This window comes from Nicotiana tabacum, chromosome 4, assembly GCF_000715075.1.
Source record: "Nicotiana tabacum cultivar K326 chromosome 4, ASM71507v2, whole genome shotgun sequence".
Lineage (NCBI taxonomy): Eukaryota > Viridiplantae > Streptophyta > Magnoliopsida > Solanales > Solanaceae > Nicotiana > Nicotiana tabacum.
The window spans coordinates 1,254,863-1,279,758 of record NC_134083.1 but is presented as its reverse complement, the minus strand read 5'-3'; the positions used below and the strand labels follow the sequence as shown (position 1 = coordinate 1,279,758).

Below are 24,896 nucleotides of genomic sequence, written 5' to 3'. Positions count from 1 at the left end.
GATAAAAAGGGCTAGACTTTCTACCAGGGGCAGCTCAAGCGGAGGCTAGTAAAGCCTTTGTTTTAGGCCTAAATTTTGGGGGCCCAAAAATATTTATAATTATAAATTTTGTTCCTTATTTTCGCATTGAAACTTATAAAAAAAAATAAAAGTACAAAATCTTTATAAAAATAAAAAGAAAGACTGTCTATTTAATAATAATAAAAATATTTTAGAACTTTGAATTTAGCTACTCAAACTTTCATATTCGTAAATAATATTTTTTGCAATAAGATCCAAGGTAATACATTGTAAATACGTGGCTAATATTTTTTAATATAAATATTAATATTATATTTTATAAGATTACTACACTATAGACAAAAAGAAAGAAAAAAATCAATGTAAATATTTATACGATATTATGTAAGATATCTGCATCATAAGCAAATAAAATAAGGCCCCTTATTAAAATTTGGTTTTAGGACACCGGTTCTATTGAGACATACTGAACTTCATTTTCTCCGTGGAGATCCATTTAAAAGGTATCAAATTTTGGATTCTTGTAATGGATTGTTTTATATCTTTTAACTTCTTGGTGAAGGATTCAAGACTTCTCGAACAATCTGAAATTTTTTTGAATGAAAAGATCCATTGGATTGCTGAGAATTCTATTAGTGATAAGAATTCAATATGAGTTCTTTCTACATTTAACCTTATGGATGAATCATTTGAAGATTTAGTGTTGCCCAACATAGGTAGTGATGTTGATTGCGAAGTAGGTTCTTCGGGAGAATCTATGCCTATTTTGTTACTATGAGAACAAGACTGATTTGTGGCTAATGAAGAATTACGAGATTCTAGAGTCATGGGTGAAGGCGGTAAGAGCATTATCGGAGAGTTTAATGTGGTATAATAATGGCTTCATGCATCCAGATGTTAGGATACATTGTGATCATTGAAAGCTTGGTGTCTCCAACTTACCTACTGAGTATGGAAAGTCCATAACTTTGGCAGAAGCTGATGAGGATGGGAAGTTCCCAAATTTATAGAAGAACCTACTAAGGATGGGAATGATTGAAGAACTAACAAAATATTCTCCGTAAATGATTCTAGAGGTCTTGTGCATAACTAACAAGAAATTCGTTGTGTGATTGATACTTCTCTGTATCTTTATTTTAAAAAAATTTCGTTCTCCATTTTTCATTGTTCAATGCACCCGCTAACAGTAGAATTAGGAGTGAGATCTATCTATCAAAATATATGTACAAAAGCAGTTGTTTGGTGGCCCTAGAGTATAACAGTTTTTGTATTACGATGAGGCGCTAACATCAGTTTCATTACAATGAATTTTCTTAACATTCTAGACTGTGGGGTGTTAATTAGGGGTGAGTGTGGGAGTTACTTGGCAAAAGTCCAACCTTATTAGTGCACTCAGGTTTAGTTTCGTTTAACTAAAGAGTAAAATATTCATCACAGATAGTAAGAAAGTTATCAGCTTAACTTTCAAAATTACTCTAAGAGGTTTTCAAATGCTAGAGTTAAATTCAGCGTGCTGCTTTCTACTTTTGCTAAAGTGTGCAACTGAAAATTATGAGGAGGGATTTATGTATCATCCAAATATTAGATCCTGATTGATACTCAAAAAAGTGGAAATGACACTAGGTAGCCAATTGCTAGAAAAGAAAACTCCTCATTCTCCAGAAGAGCAATCGCTCAAGACGGAAAGGTTTTCTACCCAAAAGAAAGAAAAAAAAAGAGACACTAAAAAGAGATTATGCATGTCACCGCTGTTATAATCATGAGGACAACATGATACGCAAGCATTAGCATAATTGACCAAACTTCATTATAACTGGACAGTTTCTCCCTGTGATATTTGCATCAAGACTTAAGCTGGATAGGAAATGAATCTCAGAAAACCGAAGAGAACTTTACAGATCGACAATTTTGGGAGCTGTTCACAGGGGTTTCGATCGCCCGGTCCATTGGCATCATATTACCAATTATTTTTAGGACTGTAAACGACATATAAAAGAGACAAAGAGCCTTTGGATTCATGATCAAATAATAAAATCAGCATATACAAATTCCAAATGCTTGCCTGATGAACACTACAAAGAATTTCCTAAACTCACTACCATCCAGCACAATCTACAAATTTGCCAAGGAAAAAATAAAAAGGAACCTTAAAAAGATAAAAAGGAAGACAAGAGAAGCTTTCTATCAATACACTTGCTAACCAAACCAAGATCAATCATTCATCACATATTTTACAGCAGTAGAATTAATTATACATCAATAACTCCCGTGAGATCTGACAGAAGACATAGATTGAGCTGAGACAGAGGCAGTTGGACTGTTCAGATCCCTTTCCCCATTAGCAACTTTGGGCTTTCCACTCAGCCTCTCCATCGCATCTTGAGCAATTTCAGTGAACCAATCATCGTCAGGGAGAACACTGCCAGCAATATCCACGGTTAAGTTAAAGCATAAATATATAATTTTGATATACAAACTATATAGGATTTTGCCCTGTAAGTCATGACATAAGTTGAAGCGGCTGCCCCCTAAATGCAGAGTTTTATACCGTAAATTAAGCATAGTATTAATCTACAGAGCATAGGGATTATTTCTTCTTATGTACCAAATGAAGTGATCCTTAATGCATCCCAAAATATACTCAGAATCAGATAAATGGCAAAAGGATGAAATTCCGTAAAGTGAGGGGAATTTATACCTATATGGATCCATCCCAGTTGAAGCAAAAGCTGACATTGCTTTAGAGATTATGTCATTGACAACCCGAAGCAAATTTCTAGATAAGTAGCGTCCTTGCGAAGCAAAGCATGTGACAAATTTCATATCCAAATAGAACTACAAAAAGTTCAATGGTAAACATGAAGTGTTACAAAACATATTGGCAGTGGGGAGCAAAACAAGATAAGTGGATACCAGTAATTACAAACCTGCTGAAGACCAAGATGACCCAATGGCCTTGGTCCTTCCTCTATATCATCCCAAAAGCTCTGATCTTGTGAAAGCCACAAGATGACAGTTTCTGTAAGCCTCATCAACAACAATATTGCAAATCTTTCCCTTCCTACAAACATATCAGCAGCTATGGCAGCCATTCTGTTTAGTTTGACATAAAGTTCCTGGCAGAATCACAAATAACCACAGATTATCAACCATAAACAGTTGCTCATGTATAAACAGGAACTCCCACTAAAACCTCGAGATGTGGATATTTAAGTTGGAATCTAATAGACAAAAAGACGAATAGGCACTAGGAAAAGGGAGTGCTCTTATCACGATTAGTCGATTACAACTTAGATTACTATATTGTTAACGATAAGTAACCAGAAAAAGAGATCTCAGTTGTTACACTGTTTGCTTAGTGTTTTTTCCTTTTAAATTAAAAAAAAAAAACTAAGCAAAGAGTGTAAGAGCTGAGATCTCATTTTCTGGTTGCTTAGTGTTGATAATGAAGTATCCAAAAAATTGAAGATCAAAGCTCTTAAAATTGTTTTCTTAGTGTTAATGATTAATAAATGCTCATGTTTGGTAAGAAGCAGGTGCAAACTCCAAGCTGCAGTAACTAACACACAATAAAGACATCAGTTTTTCAGCAGCTCTTGTAGTTGAACAACCCTAATTATTCAAAGTGGCATGTAATTACATAAGAAAACTCCGGAAGAGGAAACTGCACCTGGAATATTAGAGAAGGGAACCATTCTATCTCGTCAGCGTTCCCCTCCATGTTTATATACATTTCGGCAGAGAGATGGCTGTCCCCTTCCTCTGTGAAAATAAGATCCAGAGCATGCTGCTGACAAAAGCTATCCTTTAACCGGTCAACTGAATTCACAAGACGCTTCTTCCATTCCCTTTGCTCCGGGTGACGGCTTTGCCTATCTGAAGCTCTTCTTTGAAGATCATCCTTGTAATTAGCCTGATTCAAGGGAGCAAGCTTCATAGCTGCACGTGGCAATAGTTCGTCTGCCAATAAAGATGCGTTTGCAAGCAAAGCAATTTGCTGAGCTTCAGTCTCGGCCATGCGAACAATTTTATTTCCTGAACCTTCAAAGCTGGTCTCGTCCTCTATGGAGCCAGGTAATGCTCTTATAAGTGTGTTCACGTAAGCATTAAACACCTGAAATAGACCTTCCAAAGCTTTCCCTCCCAACTGCATACTTAGCAATGGTCCCACATCCTCAAAGAAATCCTAGATAAGCAGCAGGAGTAGCAAAATGAATAAAGTAAAAGACATCAGGACCATTGGCAACAACATCATACACAAAATGATTTCCTAAGCACATTGAGTTCTAGCCATACTATGAATAGAAACAAATTTGATACTAGATTGACACTAAATCTACTGTAACAAATCAAAATAATACTATAAAAGTAACACTTTGATATAAGAGAAAGAGTAAGATCTTGCAAATAATCTATGTTGAATATCTACAGCCAAGAACCAGTAACAAAGTTGAGAAAGGGAATGCAGGGCATCAACATTACAGATTGGCATAAACAAGGTTTAAGTAATTTGGATCTATATTCTAGGGATGATAAGACGAGAAACATGCTCTTCTGATGTTCCATAAAGGTCAGTCTGTATAAAATATTTTCAGATCTCACAACTAAAAAGATGTTGATCACAGTTTCATGTTGCAGTGATGTCATTTCATGATCATATCAAGGAAATCAAATTTCCTGCTTCTACCGATGCAAGTGCGCTCAAAAACTGCAAATTACCACATAAATAGAGTAGAAGATAAAGATTGTCTTCCGATCACTGTGGAGGATTAAAGGGCAAATTCTGCTAGCAGGGAAAGCACCTAAGGCAAGCTGCTGTGTCTATGACCAAATAGCAGGTGTTCACGAGGAAATATTATTATATTTAGCTTTATCAGGTCATCAGTTCTGTTAATAGCATTACCTGAACCATCAAATTGAAACGATGAGCACTACTTGAAAGTTTATGCTGATATGCCCCTGTAGAGCCAAGAACAGCACCGGCTGGCCTACCGGATGTACGTGTAACGGATGGTGGATACGTGAGTTCCCAATCATCAGCAGCTGCCAAAGCAGCAGTGCTTTCTTCAATTCGTTTCAAGTTGGCATCTAGCGCTTGCTCAACACTAGGTCTAAAAAGCTTCAGAAGCACAGGGCAAAGTGCAAGCCCACGAGCTTCCAATAAAGAACAGTGTCCTAAAGCTATTTGAACACATTCTGCAGCAGCTCGTAAGCCACCAGCAGCTGCAGATGAAGTTAATGCATGCCTTTTGACCAAAAGTGCAAATGCCTCTGTCTGCTTAGTAGCCCACATCACTAGCTCGGATGTATAAGCTGGCTCTTTACCAAAAATAGCCAATGAATCAGTCGCTGCTTGAGCAATGGCAGAGAATACCAGCTGTGAAAGGGCGGCAGTATAAGCTCCTCCATAAGAGGTGCTAGATGGACGGAGATTTTTCATGTTGAATTGGTATTTCTTGTAATGAGCATTAAGGAGTAAACTATGAGCACGGGGCCCATCCCCAAGCTTTTTAAGAGCTGAAATAGCAGCACGAAGCTCTGCACCACGAGTAGAAGGTTGGCAAGCAATTTCAGCGAGCTGATCAGCTAGCTTTTGCCTACGTTCAGCAATGGCAGTTTGTAGTGACAAAAGCACAGCATGACCTAACGTCTTCTTCTCTTTTGCTTCAGATGCAATGCGTTCTCCTTCATCAAGACTCGACAATGCTTCATCTACTCTCCTTTCAGCTAACAGAACATCTAGGAGATCAGGAAACTCCGTTAGCCACTTCTCTAGGTCCGTAGGCTCCTTAACTTCATCATTAGAAGAGCCGTTGGAGGTAGACTCAGGAGCATCATCAGACAAAGAATCAATATGAACCCCCTCAGCTAAACCATGAATTAAAGTTGCCTGAGTAGATAGCAAGTTTTTCATGGATGAAAGCTCACCCTCCAAATCTGATATCTCTTTTGATGTGCTGCAAGTAATATAGACAAAGAAGTACAAAGCAGGTAAGCATTGATGAAACACAGAAGTCAAGGTTGCCTCAGACTACAGATAAAGAATATGAAACAGTTGAAAAGTCAGTAGTAGGTCAGAATTTCATGCCCAATGGGAGACTTCTCTTGATTCATAGGTATTTCAGTTTGGGAGGAGGGTCCTATAGCAGCTACATCAAGGACTCACCGAATGAAAGCTGTATAGTTGGCATACACACTTTTGCGCATTTCCTCAGCAGAAGCCCTTTTCAGATCCAATAGATACGAGCACAACTGCCTTATTTCCTGCAAATACATGGACATTTCTATCAACACCTCACCACAGTCATTGCACAAAAGAATTTAAACACCAAGGATAAAATTATGGACACCCAAATATGACTTTGCTGTTAAAACCATTTTCATATCATAGATGAATTTAGTCAAATGAGCTGAATCCTCTCCCAAATCTAAAAGATTCTGAGAATTAGTGTTTTTCCCTATTAACACTCAAAAGCATTCCTTCCTCCATACCATGACCACGAAAGCAACAGAACAATCAAAGCACGCAAGCTGGCTTGGACACCACGGTTATAAAAAAAGAAAAAAAGGAAAAAAAAAAAGAACAATCAAAATCTGGTGGACGGAAAGTAGCTGCTGGAAGTAGTTATCATCCTTATCATTCACCCATTTCCAGTTTTATGGCCATGTTCGACTTGTCAACATTGCAACTACCTGTAGTCCCAACTCGCAGGAGACGTTATGGTTGATCAAAACAAAAGATGAAAAGTTTCAAACTGTATTATGAACTATGAAGTTGACTCAGACGATTTATAAGTCTTTGTGGAAGGAACAAACTTCAGGGCATATACCAAAACAAGTGTGGTACTCATTAAGAGGTGCCAAAGAGAATTATGATACCAGAAAGGAGTACAATAACTAGCTGCAACATCGTTACTACTTTAAAATATGAAGCTGACTCAACAGCTATTCATGTCTTGTGGCATGATGAAAATTCAGAGCGTCTTTCAAGAGAAAGTGACATTCATGAAAAGGTGCTAATGAAAATTATGTAGTAGCAAGGAGTATAGTAACATGTGGCATTGCCTCCTCTAAACAGAATAGATTATACGTAGAAGCAAGGGGAAACAGGCCGAGAAAGAAGTAGAATTTGAGCATTTTCTGTGCCTCTTTTGTAAACTGATAGCAATAGTAACAAGCTACTTTGTAAAATAGAGGCAATAATAACCTTTAGGAGTCGTTTGGTAGGGTATATTAGAATAGTGCTGAATAAGGTGTACTAGTAATGCAAGGATTAGTAATGCATGGGTTAGTAATGCAAGCATTAGTTATGCAGAGATTATTTCTTATCCACTGTTTAGTGTGGTGTATTAAAAATTAAAATACATAGCATAATTTTTAGTTGTTTACTTGTTTACAAAAGTGCCCTCCATATTCTTTAGCTTTAAGGGAATTTAAGGACAATTTTGTCTTTAACCATGCTAATGCATGCATTAATAGCCTTGGTATTGCTAATACCATGGTTTGCTGTGTATTAGTTATACATAGGATAATACCAAATAGGTTGTATAACTAATACTTGCATTAGTAATACATAGGTTGAAAAAGTGTACCAAACAAGGGATTAGTAAGCTAATGCATGCATTATTTTCTCTAATGCATTATCGAACGACCCCTTAGTATAACTGCTTGTGTCTGCCTTTTGATGAATAATAGAGAATGTTTTGGCTCACGGACTGGTAATCTATAATCGAATAGCTTTGGATGAGTCATCCTCGCCCAGGATAAGTCATCGGGTAAGACATCTTCGGATAATTCTTTTAATTCTAATTTATATTTTTTTATTTTCGTTGATTTGTTAATTTTAAAAACTAAAACCTCAAAGCAATATAGAACGTATAATACTTTCTTTTGTTAGTATTATAGATATCATAAAACCAGCACTAAGAGAGTGTTGTGGTTACTATAAAATGTACAATACTATTAAGATGCTAATATAGTCTTAGACTTCATATACTCCTTCATACATAGAGGAGACAAGCTAGCTATATTTTTCATACTATCAGTACCCTCTTGGTGCTGCGGTTCTGTGAACAAAATTAGTTTTGTTAAAAAAACATATAACAATATTCTTAGTTTGTTTAAGCACATAAACATTTGGTTAAATAAAAGGGTCTATAATTCGGTAATTAAAATTTACGGGTTATCATTCTTTTTAAATTCTTTTTTTTTAAAGAATGAATCAGTCTTCCTAAATTCTAGTTCTGTAAGACTCTCATCCCCTGGCTATTAATACAACCTCCTCTGGTATTAAACAATTAAATAGTCCATTATATAGGGATAAAAGGGGTTATGAGCAGTGTTGTTAAAAACTCGTTTGAGGCGCACTTAAGCCCTAAAGCTCAGGTAAAGCAAGGTTGAGCGCTACGCCTCGCTTAAGTAGAACTTTAGCACAGGAGCTAAGGTGTTAAGGGGTGTGCTGCATCAGACATGGGCTATGTGTTTAAGATGGCAGTATTAGATAATATAGTTGGTAAATTGATACATTAATTGTTAAAACAAAATTATAAATTTTTTTTTGGGGGAGTAGGAATAAGAAATTGAAATTTAGTACAAAAACTTGCTTTGGAAAACATAAAACTATTTCCTTTCATCAAAATTGGAAGTTCAAAATGGCTTTTAACTTGATTGGTATGATTCTTAGTTCATATATTTTGCTTTATTATAGTTACTTCAGTCTTTAATCCAAATAATTGTTGTTTGTGTTTGTAATTATTTTTGTTGCATTACATAGTTTTTCTTCATTAGCGCTTTTTCGTTAAAGCCAATTCTTTAATTATGCTTTGCCCTTAAAGCCGCAACAAACTTTGGCGCTATTTTGCATTTTCAGCTGTCAACTACTCTAGTTTTGAGATGACTCATCCTTGCATACTTTTTTGCCTCCAATGACAGGATAATGGGTCAGTCATCCGATACCTCCTCATTCAGCATCATTCTCCACCCAATTATGCACTGGGGGGATTACATTTTACCCATGTAAAGCTGTATGTTGAAACAGTTCCTCCCCTCCTCTCAAAATGCAATGATGTCTAACACAAGAAAAGAGATATATGAAAATCGAAAATGCTTCGATAGTCTCTGTCTCTCTTTAACTCTTCAAACAACTTATAGACTCAGAAAAAGCCTCATTTTTCATCAAATTATGGAGCTTCAAGGAAAGGAGAAATCCTCAACTGTTAACAAAAATTTCCATATGACCACATTTCGTGCAACAAGTCTAGTAAACAATTACAGTAATTTAGTAGACAGGCGGAAATTGGCAATCATCATTAGCATTAATGTAAATAACTAAGAATATTGAGATGAACTCTCCGAATTAAAACGAGCTGATATCCAAATCAAGATTTTGCATAGAACATCAAGATGTAGTTAAGTTAAATAAAAAGAAGTATACGTATGAAGAGTAAATTAATTTGAGAAATTTTCAAGCTTGAGCTACATAACTGCATCATTTTACATCATATACAAATGTATCTAAGTGGTGTAGCTAAAGAGCGTGCAACATAATAAAATATGAGATATTTATTAATTTAATCCTATGGCCTAAGGTAAATGCTTAATTCTAACCCCCCCCTCCTTCCGATCGAATAAAATAATGAAACTCAACATTTTAGATGAATCACAGGTGAATAAGTTTACTTAAGAAAATTTAACAGTCAATTATTAACAAAGAAAAGAAGAGGGGAATTGAGGAATTGGACCTTCTCGTTGAGAGAATGACATTTGGACTGAACAAAGGCATCAGCATCGAAATTATCGGATTTGAAGACGTTGAGATTTTCTTCGAGCTTGGTGCCGCTTTCTTTGTTGATTCCTTTAGACGGAGTGACCGCGTGTGCTCTTGACCGAGAGGATTTCACGGAAGCCATGACTAGTGAATCAAAGAAAATTGAATGGGCGAATGGTTAGGGTTGAATATAGGAAAATCAAAAGGCTATAGATCTAATCGACTTGCTATTGCTGCCATGGATTATGATTGACGAAACAACAGGAGATTAGTTGGTTGGCGGAATGTAGAAAGAGAAAAAGAGGGCTGAGTTTGTTTGATAGCGTTGGGTTTTGGTTCGCTAATCGCCAGCCTACCCACGCCACCGAATTTTCTCTTTCTTAGCTAACGTTTACTGCCCGGTTGCCTCCGTGTGCTGTTTGTTCAACTTTCCTTACGCGGTCCATACCTTTTAGCTTTTATATAACTCACTCCCTATTCCATTTTAAATTGTTCTGAAATATTTGACATTATCACCATATACGTGAAATTTTAGATTAGCATGATTTGGAATATGATATTTTTATGTCAAATTAACTTTTGGAGTAATCATTATTTAATATTTACGGCACTTGAACATTATATCTATCACCAAGCATATCACATAACTTTAAAAATAAAAAATATTAAATTTTCTAACAAAAATTTTCAAGCGTGCCAACGTAAGTATGAATAATACAAAAAAGTATAAAGTAACATGAGATTCAAATGAGCTACAATGTCCTAGAAATACAAACCTTATACGGAGAATATCATGTTAGAAAGAAAAATTTATGTCTACGGACTCCCTCCCGATTAAGTAAATAGATCAAAAATTATTATGAGTACTACAATTCTTGAACTTTCTCCCGGGAGCTACTATTCTCAATCATATAATACAATTCCAACGTGATTTGCTTCCAACAAGTTAATAATTTAGAAATAATTCATAATATTGTACTTTAGTATATAATGGAACACTACCTTTACCCTAACATGCGTTGAGATTTTAACACCGATTATTTGTTTTCAAATGAAAGGTTCCATAAGTACTCTTCGTTGTGTCCATCGACGGAGAATATACTATATTAGGACTCTGGTTTTGAGTTGCAAGTCTTTAATCCCACATTTGTGAATAACTATGAGGGCTTTTGAGTTTTGTATGTGAAATGTCAACTAACGGGGTTTCAAGGTTTACTAGGCAAATCACACACGTTTGCACATAAAACAGTGAGGTAAGTCTTGTATTTGGGTCTTGAGAGCGTAAAGGGCACATGACACCCAAGCCTCGTGAGACAAGCAAATCTACATGTCTTTAGTTTTTCTTTGAGCGTCTTGTTCTAAAGCAAGTTCTGACTTTGTGTGTTTGGTATGGAGGAATTGTTTTGAAAAATATCTTCACGAAAAATGAGTGATTTTATCACTTATTTTTCCTTGTTTAGTCTGTGAGTGAAAGTTTTTTTTCACAAAAAATTTTTTAGTGTTTGGTTAGAGAGTATAAAATATTTTTAGGAAAATAATTTTTTATGTTACTCTCTTCAACCCACCTTCCCCAAAATCCTCGCGTTTCCTGTACTCCCCCCCTTCCCGGATTCTATTTTTTTCAAGAATTTAATTATTCTTTTCAAAATTCACACAAACCCAAAGGAACTAATGTGCTATTTTACTTTTTCACACACGAACAACGTTGAAATTTGAGCTCGATAACTAAAAAAAAAATATTTTTTTTTGTTAAAAAAGAAAGTATTTTTTCTATAACATAAAAAGAAATTACTCATTATGTTGAATGAAAGAAAATAGTTTTTGTATATTATGAAAAGAAAATACTCAATTAGATGAAATAAAAGAAAATACTTTTCTACATCATGAAAAGAAAGTATTCATTTTGTTGAAATGAAAGAAATTATTTTTTCTACATGATTAAAAGAAAGTACTCTTTTTGTTAAAATGAAAGAAAATATTTTTTTACATCAGGAAAAGAAAATACTTAGGTTGTTGAAAGGAAAGAAAATATTTTTTCTACATCATGAAAAGAAAGTACTCTTTTTTGTTAAAATAAAAGAAAATACTTTTTCGACGTCATGAAAAAAAGTACTCATTTTATTGAAATGAAAGAAAGTATTTTTTTCTACGTCATGAAAAGAATATACTCATTTTGTTGAAATTAAAAAAAAGTACTCTATTTGCAACATGAAAATAAAATACTCTTAATAATATTTCTATTTAGGGTGGGTGGTGAACGAGGTTGGTGTGGGTGGGGGTAGGGGTTGGGATGGTTGGGTGATTGGGGTAGGGGTGGTTTGGGCTTGGTGGGGATAGGGAATAGGATGGAGAATGTTGAAAAAAAATTTTGAAAAATATTTTCCATATCTTACACCTATCCAATCAACCCCTATTTTCTCCAATTAATATCGTCTTTGCTTACTTTTATTGTGATTGTCATTAGTCAATAGTTTAGACTTTTAGTTAATTTTAGTTTTAATCACACAAATCTAAATTGGCGATCATCTTGGATAACAATTAAACTAGAAGCTACGAAAACACTGTTTAAATCTAATCCCTGTGGATACAATATTTTCTATACTATATTCGACTAGCGAGCATAATTTTGTGTTGTATTTTTAGCTCGTCAAATTTTGGCCTATTGGAGGAAAATGAGTTCATGAGAAAAATATTTTTTAAAACATTTAAGCCAACCAAACATGAAAAAATTGGAAAACATTTTCCTTCGTACCAAACACACCCTTTGTCTTTTGAAAATATTGAAATATAATAACAAATACATAAAGTCAAATTACTATCTTAAATGTTGTGGCCAGTCAATATTATCGTATAAATGTAGAATGACAGTGTTAATAGTAACAATCACTAAGTATCAAAACATTCAATTAGAGTAAGCTTATATCTATGCCTATTTGGTAACATTTTTCTCAAATTTCAGATAAGAAATATTAATCACTACTTATATGTAACAAGAAATTTACGGTTTAACGAATAATATGATGACATCAAGTTAAAAATTCAAGCCAAAACATATTGTTCGACAATATAGGCAAAATTAATTGTCAGCAAGAAAAAAGAGTTCTTCAAACTTCCAAACACCAACAGCGAAAATTCACAAATGAAATGAAACGTGTATTTAATTTGTAAACAGTTGATTGTATTGAGTTTAACATTGGTGTAAAGAGAATACTAAAAGGAAAGGGAAAGCTCTACAAAATTTTACATAAAAGCTAGTTGTTTAAAATGATCAAGCAGTTGATCATCACCTTAAACTTGGGGCCAAAAACAATTTAGGCTGCTTCACAGTCTTTCGCACAGTTCACAATCCCGTTATAAGAAAACACATAGAAAAGAAGAAAAAGAGGACCTTTTGTGCGTGGAATAATCTGTTTTATGGTAGGCAATTTAAATTGTATTTCATTTTAAACCTGCGTATGAAGATACTTGGAGTCTAGAGATGTACATGTGGCATAAACCGAAAGAATACCAATGGTTTATCTGTTTTGTTTTTGTTTTACATGTACTCATTCTCTTTGTTCAACAGCATTCACCAACTCAACCACTTACCAGTTGCTTAGTTAAGTTTTACTCTTCATCTTCCAAGACACTCTCAAGTCCAACACCCTCTCAGAAAATAAGAGAGAAGGAAAAGAAAAGAATGGTTAAAAGACAAGATTGCCCAAAAAAATAAGCTACTGTTGGAATGGTCAGCTAAAAATGGGGCAACAACGGATGAGGACCAATTAATTAGCTTAAAAGAAAGACAATGATATGGCTTGGTATCTGATTAAAACACGTCAATATTAGTTGTCTTCCTGTTGAGATGACATCGTTGACATTCTTCTTATAATTAATCTGCAACGTTTAATTATTGCTGCTTCTAGTATCAAAACTAATAGAATTTCAACACATTTTATGTGACTCGGTGTACTACATTCAGAGAGCTATGGCCCCAAGGACTTGGCTCTCCTTATAAAGAAAGAAATTCAACAATGACACCAATAAGAATTTCACATTTCTTTAGACAGGGCAACGAAAAACGACCAGTTTCAGACAGTCGCTTTAGCTACGAGCAAAATTTTGTTAACTTCTCGCCTACTCAAACACAGGCTAGAGCATCCTCGTATTAAATTCACCGCTAGGCGTAATTGCAAATTAGTGATCATCAATTCACTTGAATTTAAAAAAAAATAGAAGATTCAACATAAAGTGGCATTATACTGGGTGTGTTGTTGTTGTAGAAGATTCAACATAAACACGAGAAAGATTATCTCATTTCCATCCAACAGAAAAGATCAAAGTCTATTGGCCATATTATTGAAAGTTAAAATGTCCCAAATTCAACCTCCAGCAGATAAGCACTCTGTATAGTGCCAAGGCAGTACAAATTTCACTCAAAAGAAGAAAAAATGCTTGAGATTCAACCTTATTTTCAATCTTCCGGGGTGTCTGAGCGGATGGCTGTGACGAAGTTAAGACAAAAACTTTTGTCAGTGAGCAAACTACTAGTATTTCTAAAACCAAAATAAGGCAAGTAAAGCAAATAACGAATGCACGGACTAGTCAACCCCATCCTCCACACCCCTCGACCCACCAAAATAAAAAATATTTGAAACACCAAAAGGAACACACAACAATCATGTAGAAGTATGAACTTAATCCTGCATGTAAATACACTAATTAAGTAGCAAATTAAACATAAGACACAAGTGCACGACTTTCGTCTTCTGCCTTATTGTACCAATCTTTAAGTGATGGCTTGCTTATTTTATGTATCCAAGGCACCACATCAACATGTGAACAGCCATGCTAATAAGACTACTCTTTTTAATTTTTCTGAAGAAAGTCACACAACATGCTGAATTCCTAAATTTTCATAAATTCAACCATTTATTGACTCAGCATGTAGAAGCAAAATATAAAGAGCGGATACATGCATGTCTGTAACATATCTGTAGATTACAGTCGCACGTTAATATCTATTAATAGAGTCTCACCATTCTGATCCTCCACTTCCTCCTCTATCCAGTTCTGTTTCACTCAAGATGTAAACATGATAAACATTATTATCGAACTTTCAATACCCCAAAATATCACCAACGCACCATCTCTACGGCCCCCCTTATCATATGTCCCCTGTCTTTATACTCAACCAAAGACTGGAAAATAACTATTAAGTAATAGTTTTTCAAGGTAACATATTAACATGGAAAACTAAACACACTATATATTTTTCATAATGAGCCAAGGCAAGAACTGGGGTGGATAAGGACAGACAAGGTTATGTTTGAACACTTGGTTAATCCTCTATCAGCAAAAAAGAGTTAAATACAGAAAATTTTAATGCCTATAAGAGAAACCAAATCCAGCACATTCCTGGAAATCTAAGACCTTGACTAACATGATATATGTTCTGATGATCGATAAGATGTTGGAGACAGAATGATATTATTGTTCTAGTTGAAAGATCAGCTATAACTAGAGCAGATGGTGGTAAGATGTGTAATTGCACTGGAATTAATTTGCGCTGCTACGTACACAACGGAAGGAAGGGATCATGTCTTGAGGACATATAATAGTCAAATCCATAATAAGCTAAAGTGCTAAACAACAAAGAGCTAAGACTAAGAAACCAAAAACACAATAACTAAATTAGACGTCAGTGGCAAGAAAGGATCATGTCTTGAGGACATATAAACCCCCCCCCCCCTTGAGCAGTACCAAATTAATTAGAATAATTTGTGGTTGGCTTGGTTGGATAAGAAAATGAAGTATTTAACACCATTTAGAAAAAACCCAATTGGATTGGTAAGATATTTCTGATTGCTATTTATAAGTTGACAAAGAGGAGAAACCAAATACCAAATAGTTAAATTAGAAAACAATGGCAAGAAGGGACATATATTAGGACGAATAATACTCAAATCCAGCATAAGCTAAACGACCAAGAGGGAAGAAATCAAAAATAAAAAAAACTAAATCAGTTGGCTCTGAGATCACTGATTAATAGAGCTCAATGCAAACTTAACATCACTCAAAATCCTTGTCAAAATCCACCTCCCTCCTATATAAGTTAGTTACATAAATTGGTGCGCTCAGTCTAACTATAAGATTTGATCTGTAGAAACCTGTCTTAAACTGATTTTAGAACTGAAATAGTGAATGAGAAAACCGAATGTTCCTTCTGGGAAAATGAAATCTCAAAGCAAACAGCTACTTATGCTACCTCAAAATAACAAATTTGCCAGAATTCATATAGAAGACCCTAAACTAAATACACGTCCATCCCTAATAAGCGAATTTGAAACGAAAATGAAACGAAAAGATCTAAAGCTGTGTGAGCAATCAAATCAGTATTAAGCAAAATATCTTAACTTCATAGCACAAATTAAAAAAAAAAAAAAAAGTGGAAGCGGATTTTTTACTGGGTTTCTGAGGCTTGCCATCGACCCATTTGGAGATGGAGTAGTGGACCTTTTCCCGAGTCAAGGCTTCGGTCTTGTAGGGTTCCTTAAGGCAGTTCCTGACCAGGTTGGCACACAGATTCGAGTATGTTATGTAAGTCATCCCCGCCGCTCTCCAAAAGGGTGCCGCTGCATTCGACGCCATTTCTCCTCCTTCACTTTCTTCGATTGACCGAAACGGATTACAGAGCTCGTTTGTAACGGGGCTCCGTTATTATACCCGGGTTATGGTTTTACTATAATACCCTTGAAATGTTCCTGAAACTGAGGGCAATTTCGTCAATTAAATCAATATGCCACTTTTTCCCTTCAGAATCAGTGAATCTCACTCGCCCTCTGAATTCTATTTTGATTGGAGGATTAAACAAGAACTTCCTTTTATTGACAAAGCATATGATAAACGAGGCCTTTCGTCAGTGTTTTACTTATTCCCATTATGTGTAGAACATTCGAAATAGGAAAACCGTAATTCCTCAGGTATTTTTATTTTAATATTTGACAGAAATTAGTGGTTCTTCAGGTAAATTAAAAAGCTTTTTTAATGGCCTCTTTTTTTTTCCTTTTCTTTGTTTGGCAGAATGCAGAAAAGGTAATTTGGGGTTCTAGTTCAGTTTATTGAGATGCTTATGAATATCAAGGTGAATTTCTAGAATCAGGGAAAATATGGAAAGGTATTTAACTGGTTCCCACTTATGTTTAAACTAGTATGGTTATTTATTTATTATATATTTTGATAGGTGTTCTTGTTAAAGTAATTGTAGACTTGATTACATTACTACTTTTGGATTTTGGTAATCTCTTGCATTGCTTCAGCACGTGTTAACTGCATAGCTTTAGCTTGTTCAAAATTTGACTGTATCTGGGAATTAAGTTCTATTCTCATTGTCGCGTAATGTCTCGTGTATTAGAATTGTTGGCACTTGATGAATGCCTGCCTTTTGAGGCGCCCTTAATGTGTCAACAATGTAGGTATAAACCATCTCATGAATGACTATAGTCTTTGATTAGATGCGTCTTTCTTGTTTTATTTTGTTTCGGTAGTGGGTTGGGGATAGAGGGGGAAGGAAGTCTACCTTGCTTTGGGTACCACTATATTGATCAAGCCTGATCAATTGAATACTAAAGTTTGGATTGCGCTTTATTAATGCCTATGAGTAGGATTATATTTGTAAAAAGAAAATAGTCAAGGATTTTCCAATCTGGGGCTTATTTCAATTCCGTGCTTACTTAGGAGAACCAATAGATGGAAAACAAATAGGCTGCATTTATTACTTTTTCAGTCTGTAATCTAGTAACTGGATTGCTTTATTGATAACTTAGTAACTGGCTTGGTTAGAAATCCCCTAAAGCCTGCAAATATTTTCACCTTGGTTGTGTCATCTCAAAACAGAAGATTCAACATAGAACAACAGTTTCAACTCTTGAGTGGTGAAAAAAAAACACTAAAATGGGAGAGAACAAGGGCAAGAATCCTATTGAAAAGGGGATGGATCAGACATGTGTGCTTGCCCTCGAGGCACCTTCACTTTCTGGCAGTTCGGCTAGACCTCGACGACCCAGAAAGATGAAAGCCCGCGCTGATGGTACTGGCTATCCAATTTTTGTTTGGTTGTATAATTGTTGATTTTTTTTCCAGTTTTGTTTCACATATGTCCCGTGTCTTCAAAACCTCTAGATTTTGCCGAACCTCTATTAAGGAAAGAAAAGGAATATGGAAAATGGTGTCTTTCTTTCTTTCTTTCTTTTTCACCCTCTCCCACTCAAAAGGAAAAGGAGTGGGGTTTTATATCTTTCTCCCATCTCCTTTATCAACCAAAAAGGAAAAAGGAAGAAAATCTGGACACCATCCCCCTGGTGAAAAAAAAAAGAAAAAAAAAGTTGGAAAGCAAGTTGAATGTACAAATTCTATTGTTATTAGTTGCACAACCTATGCTCTTTTAAAATTTCTATTGCTCAAAGTATTTTTCATGAGGTCAGGTTGAATGTGTGTGTGCAAAAAGAATAAAGAGGACTGCGTGTTATGTGTCTCAAAGCTCTCTAACTTATAATACCCATTTGCTTTGCGATCTAATGCTGTTAATTTTGGTGGGGGACTAATGCTATTGTGCTGCCCAGATCATATGGTTCTATAGATATACGCTTTTTCTAGAACTGTTTGCATATTTTACATTGATGCTCCTCGACACGTATGTCGTATTCAATGCTTCTGTCAGTTGAATATTTATGTTGTGCATGTAACAGAACATTCATGTAATACTCCATATATAAATTCTGAAACTAAACACTCTTATTACATTTATTCTTGCAGAACCAAAGCATGAAGGGTTACTTGCGGATTCCTTGATTATCAATTCAGGAGAGGTTTCATTTTTGTACTTCTCCAGTGTTCATATTCTTTTGGACATGAAAAACTTTCTTGTTCTGTGTGCTATTTTCTTCTCTAACATCGGTGTATTTCTTACCTTTTCTATTTGTGAAAGAAAAGTATATTTCTTACCTTGTCATCTAGTATGCTTTTGTTCTGGTGCAATCCATAATTATCTGGTTGTCCTTTTCATGTAATGCGTTTCCGATTCCACCAAGTGTGCTTATGTCTCCTTGATTTAGTTTGCTTCATCATCTTCATAATGACAATATGGCATTGCTTTGTGGATGGAGACTTTGAATTTTAGCATGGTAAATTGAACCAAGGAGCTGAATTTTAATAACTGTAAATGGACAATGGATGGAGACTAAGGCCATAAGTTTTATGCTCATTATCTTCTAAGAAGGTGACTTTTTATTTTCATTCGCTCAAATCATTCTTTGCTGCTGATGGTTTCTTGTCACCGCCAAAACCTAAAAACATAGAGCCAAACCTTCCAGAAAGTTCTCATTCTGTTTATAAAACCTCTATTTCCTAACCAAAACACAAAACATTGTTCATAGCACGGTTAAAGTTTTGGAAGCTTTCTAGAATCTCAGACTGTTGATCAAACCTTTTAGCTAAAGATCCTTTGTCCGTGGTCTATCCTAGAAATTTGGGCTTAAGCTGCATGTATCTATGGCTCTTCGTGTTTCCGACAACATTTTCAAGCAGGTTAAACTATAAAGTACTTGCAATCCTTGAAACCAATATTTTTCTAAAATAACGGTGGCATCCGGGCCAATGTACTTGCCCCTCAACTATTTCCACTGAGTACTTGCATCCTTCCACCAATATAGGTACCGTATAACTTTGCCTTCAAACCCTGGTCTCCTGTGGTCTTCATTCTAACACCCTTGGGCTACTCCCAGAAACACAATTTCACTGCTGATATCTTGACTGCTTACCTATTGTATGACTTTCCATTAGTAAGTCTAACTATTTTGCCTCTGGCCATGATAGAGGTGTCACTTTTCGACGTTTTCTGTAGAAATTTAGTACAAAACCATACCCAAAATTAGGAGACTAATTCTCTTCGGAGCTTCTTACCTCGTAAGGGAACTTGCTAAATAATAGAAGAAGGAATATTTTTGTTTTGATAGATTAGTGGCAAGAATTCTTCCAGAGGTAATATTTCACTATTTGTTGAAAAATCATTTTCTGCCTTGGTGCTGAGTAATAATGTCAGAAGCTCGCTGGAAGGAAGATACACTGCTTATTAAGCATCTGAATTTACAAAAAAAGGAAGAAAAGAGAAGAAGTAAATAAATATAAAGTTTTCAGCAATTACTGTACTACCTGAAATTAATAAGTCTTACCAAGACCCTACATCACCCGTGTCTTTGACATTCACTATTGCAATTCTGACTTTCTTATCCTCCAGTCGCTACATGTACCTTATGTAAGTAATTTTCAACTCTCAATAGTATAATATTAAAAGAAGAATTGATTAAGTTCTCATTCGTAAACAGAAGGCACCCATTGGTGTTTGAAGATTACATTACTGGCTTGACCATTATATATTGCTGTATCTTTTATGCAGTTGGAAATGCTTCTTTTGGCATACTAGCTTAATGTTCTCTAATACGTGGATCATTATGATCTGGAAAAAAAGAAAATTGGATACATTACCTATGTGTAGTACTGTTGGTGTAGGTTATATTAGGTAGTTGCGTATATTGAATCAATCAACTATGCTTCAATCCTAAACAAGTTGAGGTCAGCTACATATATCTTGATATCATCGAGAAAATCAGGTCATATGGAACAAAAACTGCGTGAAGCATATCTCTAGGGTTTTAAATATGCTTGCAGAAAACCCGACATGCACTTTTGTTCCCTGACAAATAAGAGTGAAAGTGGTTAGGGTAATAAACTTGTTACATAAGCTTTAATTTTTAAATTTTGGATCAACGATGTGGCTGATATATTCTATAGTAATAACAAAGGATGTGGGTTTTCTACCTTATTTTATAAGCCTAGAGGCCTAAAGGATAATTGCAGTGGCCTACCAGATGGCTGTAAACGAAATATATAGACAAGAATATGACTTTAAAAAAATAGCAATGTAAAATGCTACGTAGCTCGGTGGCGGTCATCATGATGTTTTTCTCCTCCCTCCATTTGTTAGACATACTAAATTTAGCCATCCTGTTGAATGGTAGTAAAAGACTAACGTGGTTTGATGTATTATGTCTTGTTTTATAACTTCTCTATGGGTAGTAGCAATCAGTGAAAACTAGCAGGCTCTTCTTGTAGTTTGCAGTTAGATTGCGGACCTTCTGTTAATCTTCCCAATGGTTGTCATGTTCATTAGTTTATTACCGCTTCAGATTTGTTTGATAATAAATTGGAAATGTACTTCTTTCATGTTCTCCATTTTCTTTTGACTAAGCAATGAGATTTTTTACAAAAGTAGGCAAGCTGTACATAGTGGGTGATAGAAGTGCACTCAAAGAACTCCATTTACCTTTCAGGATGTTGGAGAAAAAGTTCTGTCTTATTTTCGGAACAGCACCACTAATTCTGTAAGTTCCCATGGTCGCACGCAGACGGGCATTATCTTGTCAGCTACTGGTTCAGTTTTGCACCCGATAATGGATACAGAAAATTCATCAGCTTCAGATAAGGTACCTGATTATCTTATTTGCATTATTTCTGTTTGCATCTCAAGAGTTTATTCCAAAGCAACGATCGTGGCAGATCATTACAAGGAACTATAATGGATTGCAGATAGTGAATCTCTGTTTTTCTCCTTTAATAGGTAGTGCGCATAATGTGTTCTCTAGATATGCAAAGGAGATTTCTAATGTTATGTGTGTAAGAATTCTTACTGGTAAGAGGAATCTCATTAGGTTTAGAAGCTACGTTTTGTGTTCTAAATGCTAGAGCCTAATAAGGTGTGATTGAAATAATGCATTTAACTTAAATGATTTCCTTGGGATTTGGAAGGCAAATCTAGATTTAATACAGCTTAAGAAGGCTAAGCTAAACTCAAGCCTGCGAGGCTTCTTTTATTTATGTTAGCTGAGCTCAAATGTAGTCGAGCTGTATGGTGTTTGAACTTTTGACTTATGGGCAAGTCACGAAATGGATCTAAAGTGGTGAGTTTGCTCCACTAAAGTTAAAATGGATTAGTGTTTCTTTAATATAAGGCAGAGAAAGAATAATGAACAGAAGCGTGTCAATGGAGCCTTTCCCGTTCAACGAGTTACATGTGCACATATATGCTCTCGAGTTGGTTTGGAGACTGAGATGGTGCCTATTCTGTTCCTTGTCTTTTTCTTTGTCTGGTGGGACCAGGAAGGAAGTCTAAACAAAGATTTGAAGTGTGTTTGACATTTATTGGCGTTTCTGGTTTTTGATCCTTTTGTAGTTAAATTGGAATAAACGTTGTTGATGGTAATCTCAAAAAGGGAATTTCTTTTTCTTCACTGAGATAAGTGGGAATCCATTCATTGCACTCGACGAGTGTGCATGGTTAGTCTAAAGATACTGAACATATTAGGCACCGCAATAATTAGCATTCGTTAAGCTAATATAAGATAAACTCAACATACTTTAAACTAGTTAGGATCCCGTAGCTAAGGAAGTCTTAACGACTCAGTTTCATAAGATACTTAAACTAAAATGTTATGACACTCTCATTATAGATACTATAATTAGCATTCATTAGACTCGACGAGTATGCATGATTGGTCAAAAGGGTTTAAACACATTACTGCCATAATAATTAGCATTGGATAAGCTAATAAAATAAATTTTATATGTCGCAAACTGGTTAGGATGACGTAGCTAAGGAAGTATTAACTATTAAGCTTCATAAATTAGATATACTAAAGTATTGTGATAATTAAAAAAAAAAAATCTCAATATGGATAAAAAAATTTGTAGTAGTAAATACTCTCTCTGCCCTGTCGGAGTGTCATGTTTCCTTATGAAGAATCAATTTGGCTAACCTAAATAGCACTATTCCAAGATCATTAAGTTGTTTTATTGAGAGTATAACGTAAACGTTTTAGTAACTACATAAAAGATTCGGCATCTTAATTTAGCACAGATAATCTAAACAGTTGTTGTGGTAATTAGATACGAATATAACTTTACATTTTCTCACTTATAATTGTGGTAATCTGTAAGCTGTTCTTTTGAAATCTATTAACTTCAATATTAGAAAGGGTGTACAACCAAGTCTGTTCTTGGAAAGTTTGTTAAGTATGGAGCTTATTTACGAAATAGTAGTCCTCCTTCCTCTTTATCAAAAGTAGTCCTCCTTCCTAATTTTTGTAACAGACTTTCAATTTGGAAGTGTTGAATTGTTATATGGCCCATTAAAGGTTTAAACTCGCTTTGTCATGTGCAGACCTGTTTCTTCTGGGACAAATACGTGAAAAAAACTGTCTATGGTTTGCTTAGACTCCAACCTGAACCTCAAAATCTTTGACATACTTATAAATGATATGATTTTGCTTGACTTTCACGAGTTTTATGCTTGAACTTCAATTTTCAACTCAATTTAAATATGATGTCATGTTTCCCTATGAAACTAACCTTTTAGTTATATTAATATTTCTTATGTGATGTTTCCCTACTTTCCTAAAGACTAACCTTTTTAATTATCTTCTATTATTTGAGTCAAATATAGATATTAGACTCCACAATTCGTGCAAACTGTATCACTTAAAAATGGAAGGTTAGTAATAATATGGATCTTGACTGTAATTATGAAGTTTCTGAAATAAACTATTTAAAATTAGGAGTGCCCTTCCATACCTCTTGGAATTTTTTGTTGAAGGCACTGTTTTTGAGAAGGAAAATAACAAATAGTATAAAAAGATATATATCAATTATAAGGCACTGTTATGTTGCTCATTCTGCTTATTAAATTTCATCGTTGGTTAACCATTCTTACTCTGTAAACTGGAATTTGGAATTTACCGATCTTGAACTCTTAAGATACTTATCTTAAACATGTCATCCTGCAGGGTTCATTTTCAATAATAAAGCTTGGGGGGAAATATATTATATCTGAAGATGGTCAAGTTCAGCAAGAAGGACCACTGACTATACTCTGTGCTGGTTCATCTGGTGTTGCTGTTGGAGGTCGAGTTAATGGTCGTCTGGTTGCAGTGGACCTGGTCCAGGTTCTTACTACTTACTTCTTTGATGCCAAAATTACCACTTCCTTTTTCAGAATATCTGTTGGTGCCAAGTGCCAACTATGAATTTGAAGTGTCAGATTCTATTTCACTCAAATAAGTACTATTATGAAGCATTTATGGAGGACTCACTTATATCCTGCAAGTTTAAATAGAATAGTTATTAGCTCGGACATGAATCTTGTATTTTGTTTCTCCTTTGTTTTGGTTCCAAGCTTCTCCAGGTTAATGTAGATTAAAAGGTCCATCCTAGTAGTTTCAATTATTCTTTTTCCACTTGTTCTTGTTGTGGATGAATTTTATGTAGGTTCAATGCATAGTTTTACATTCCCCCCACCGCGCTTGTAGCCAAATCCCTACTACACACCCCTCCTTCACGGGGAACCTGTTATACACCAAACATTTCCTCGAGTGTGTCTAAGCTTTTTATGTAAGCATTATTACCATGAAGTCATGAATGATGTCTAATTTGGTGTCCTTGCAGGTTCTGGTGGGTCGTTTCTGCGCATAAACCAAGAGAAGGTGAAGCGAAAATTTGAAGAGCTGCAAGCACCTCTTGTTTTGCTAGTTTTGTTTCTCCATCAACATCTGTGCTTTCTATTCTTCTTTCGTTATACTTTGAAACAAAAAATGGATTGGTTACCTTTCATGGTGGTTTCTCTTGACATTGACCAGGATAGTGCAACTAAAAAGCTTAATATTGTTTATTGATGGAAAACCTTAAAACTTCTTTTGGATGATCTTCTGTAGTTGAGTACCTTTTTGTAGGGCGAGTATTTGCATTTTGCAGGAAATGTCCTAGTTTTTTTGCCTTATGGAGCCCGGTTTATTTAGAGCAAAAATACAGAGAGTCAGAAAAACATTAATGAATTTTAAAATTAAAAAATTGACATTAGAGTGGGATGTTGGGCGACAATTTTCCTTTTCCGAGGTTGATATGTTCCTTTCTTAAAATATAGATATATAAACACAATCTTCACACACTGATACAACACATGAAGATCAGATCATTGAGCAATTTGTTGGACAAGGGGGGAGAATCGTGGTCGCATTGGCATAGT

General features: G+C 35.2%; 1 protein-coding gene and 1 long non-coding RNA gene across 2 annotated transcripts; one reads left to right on the top strand and one right to left on the bottom strand.

The window, feature by feature from the left end:
* Positions 1-2,011: 2,011 nt before the first annotated feature.
* Positions 2,012-10,229, bottom strand: LOC107762396 (exocyst complex component EXO84B). The gene is made up of 7 exons (XM_016580755.2): positions 9,762-10,229; positions 6,188-6,285; positions 4,925-5,978; positions 3,692-4,207; positions 2,949-3,137; positions 2,720-2,856; positions 2,012-2,440 (listed from the first exon to the last, which is right to left on the bottom strand). Exons 1-7 carry the CDS (start codon positions 9,927-9,929, stop codon positions 2,278-2,280), a joined length of 2,325 nt encoding a protein of 774 aa, XP_016436241.2. The 5' UTR covers positions 9,930-10,229; the 3' UTR covers positions 2,012-2,277.
* A 6,381-nt stretch (positions 10,230-16,610) lies between these two features.
* Positions 16,611-24,572, top strand: LOC107762398 (uncharacterized). Its single transcript, XR_001642780.2, has 6 exons — positions 16,611-16,749; positions 16,850-16,943; positions 18,581-18,633; positions 21,154-21,306; positions 23,662-23,820; positions 24,320-24,572. It is a non-coding gene; the product is annotated as an uncharacterized LOC107762398 (long non-coding RNA).
* Positions 24,573-24,896: the final 324 nt, after the last annotated feature.

What these genes read in the sequence shown, in the direction of transcription:
- LOC107762396 (XM_016580755.2), bottom strand. Translation starts at nt 9,929, where the DNA reads ATGGCTTCCGTGAAATCCTCTCGGTCAAGAGCACACGCGGTCACTCCG. An exon ending in GTTTCAATTTGATGGTTCAG is followed by an intron (nt 4,208 to 4,924) that starts GTAATGCTATTA and finishes CTGCTTATCTAG; the next exon opens with GATTTCTTTGAGGATGTGGG. An exon ending in ACTGGGATGGATCCATATAG is followed by an intron (nt 2,441 to 2,719) that starts GTATAAATTCCC and finishes TATTGCTGGCAG; the next exon opens with TGTTCTCCCTGACGATGATT.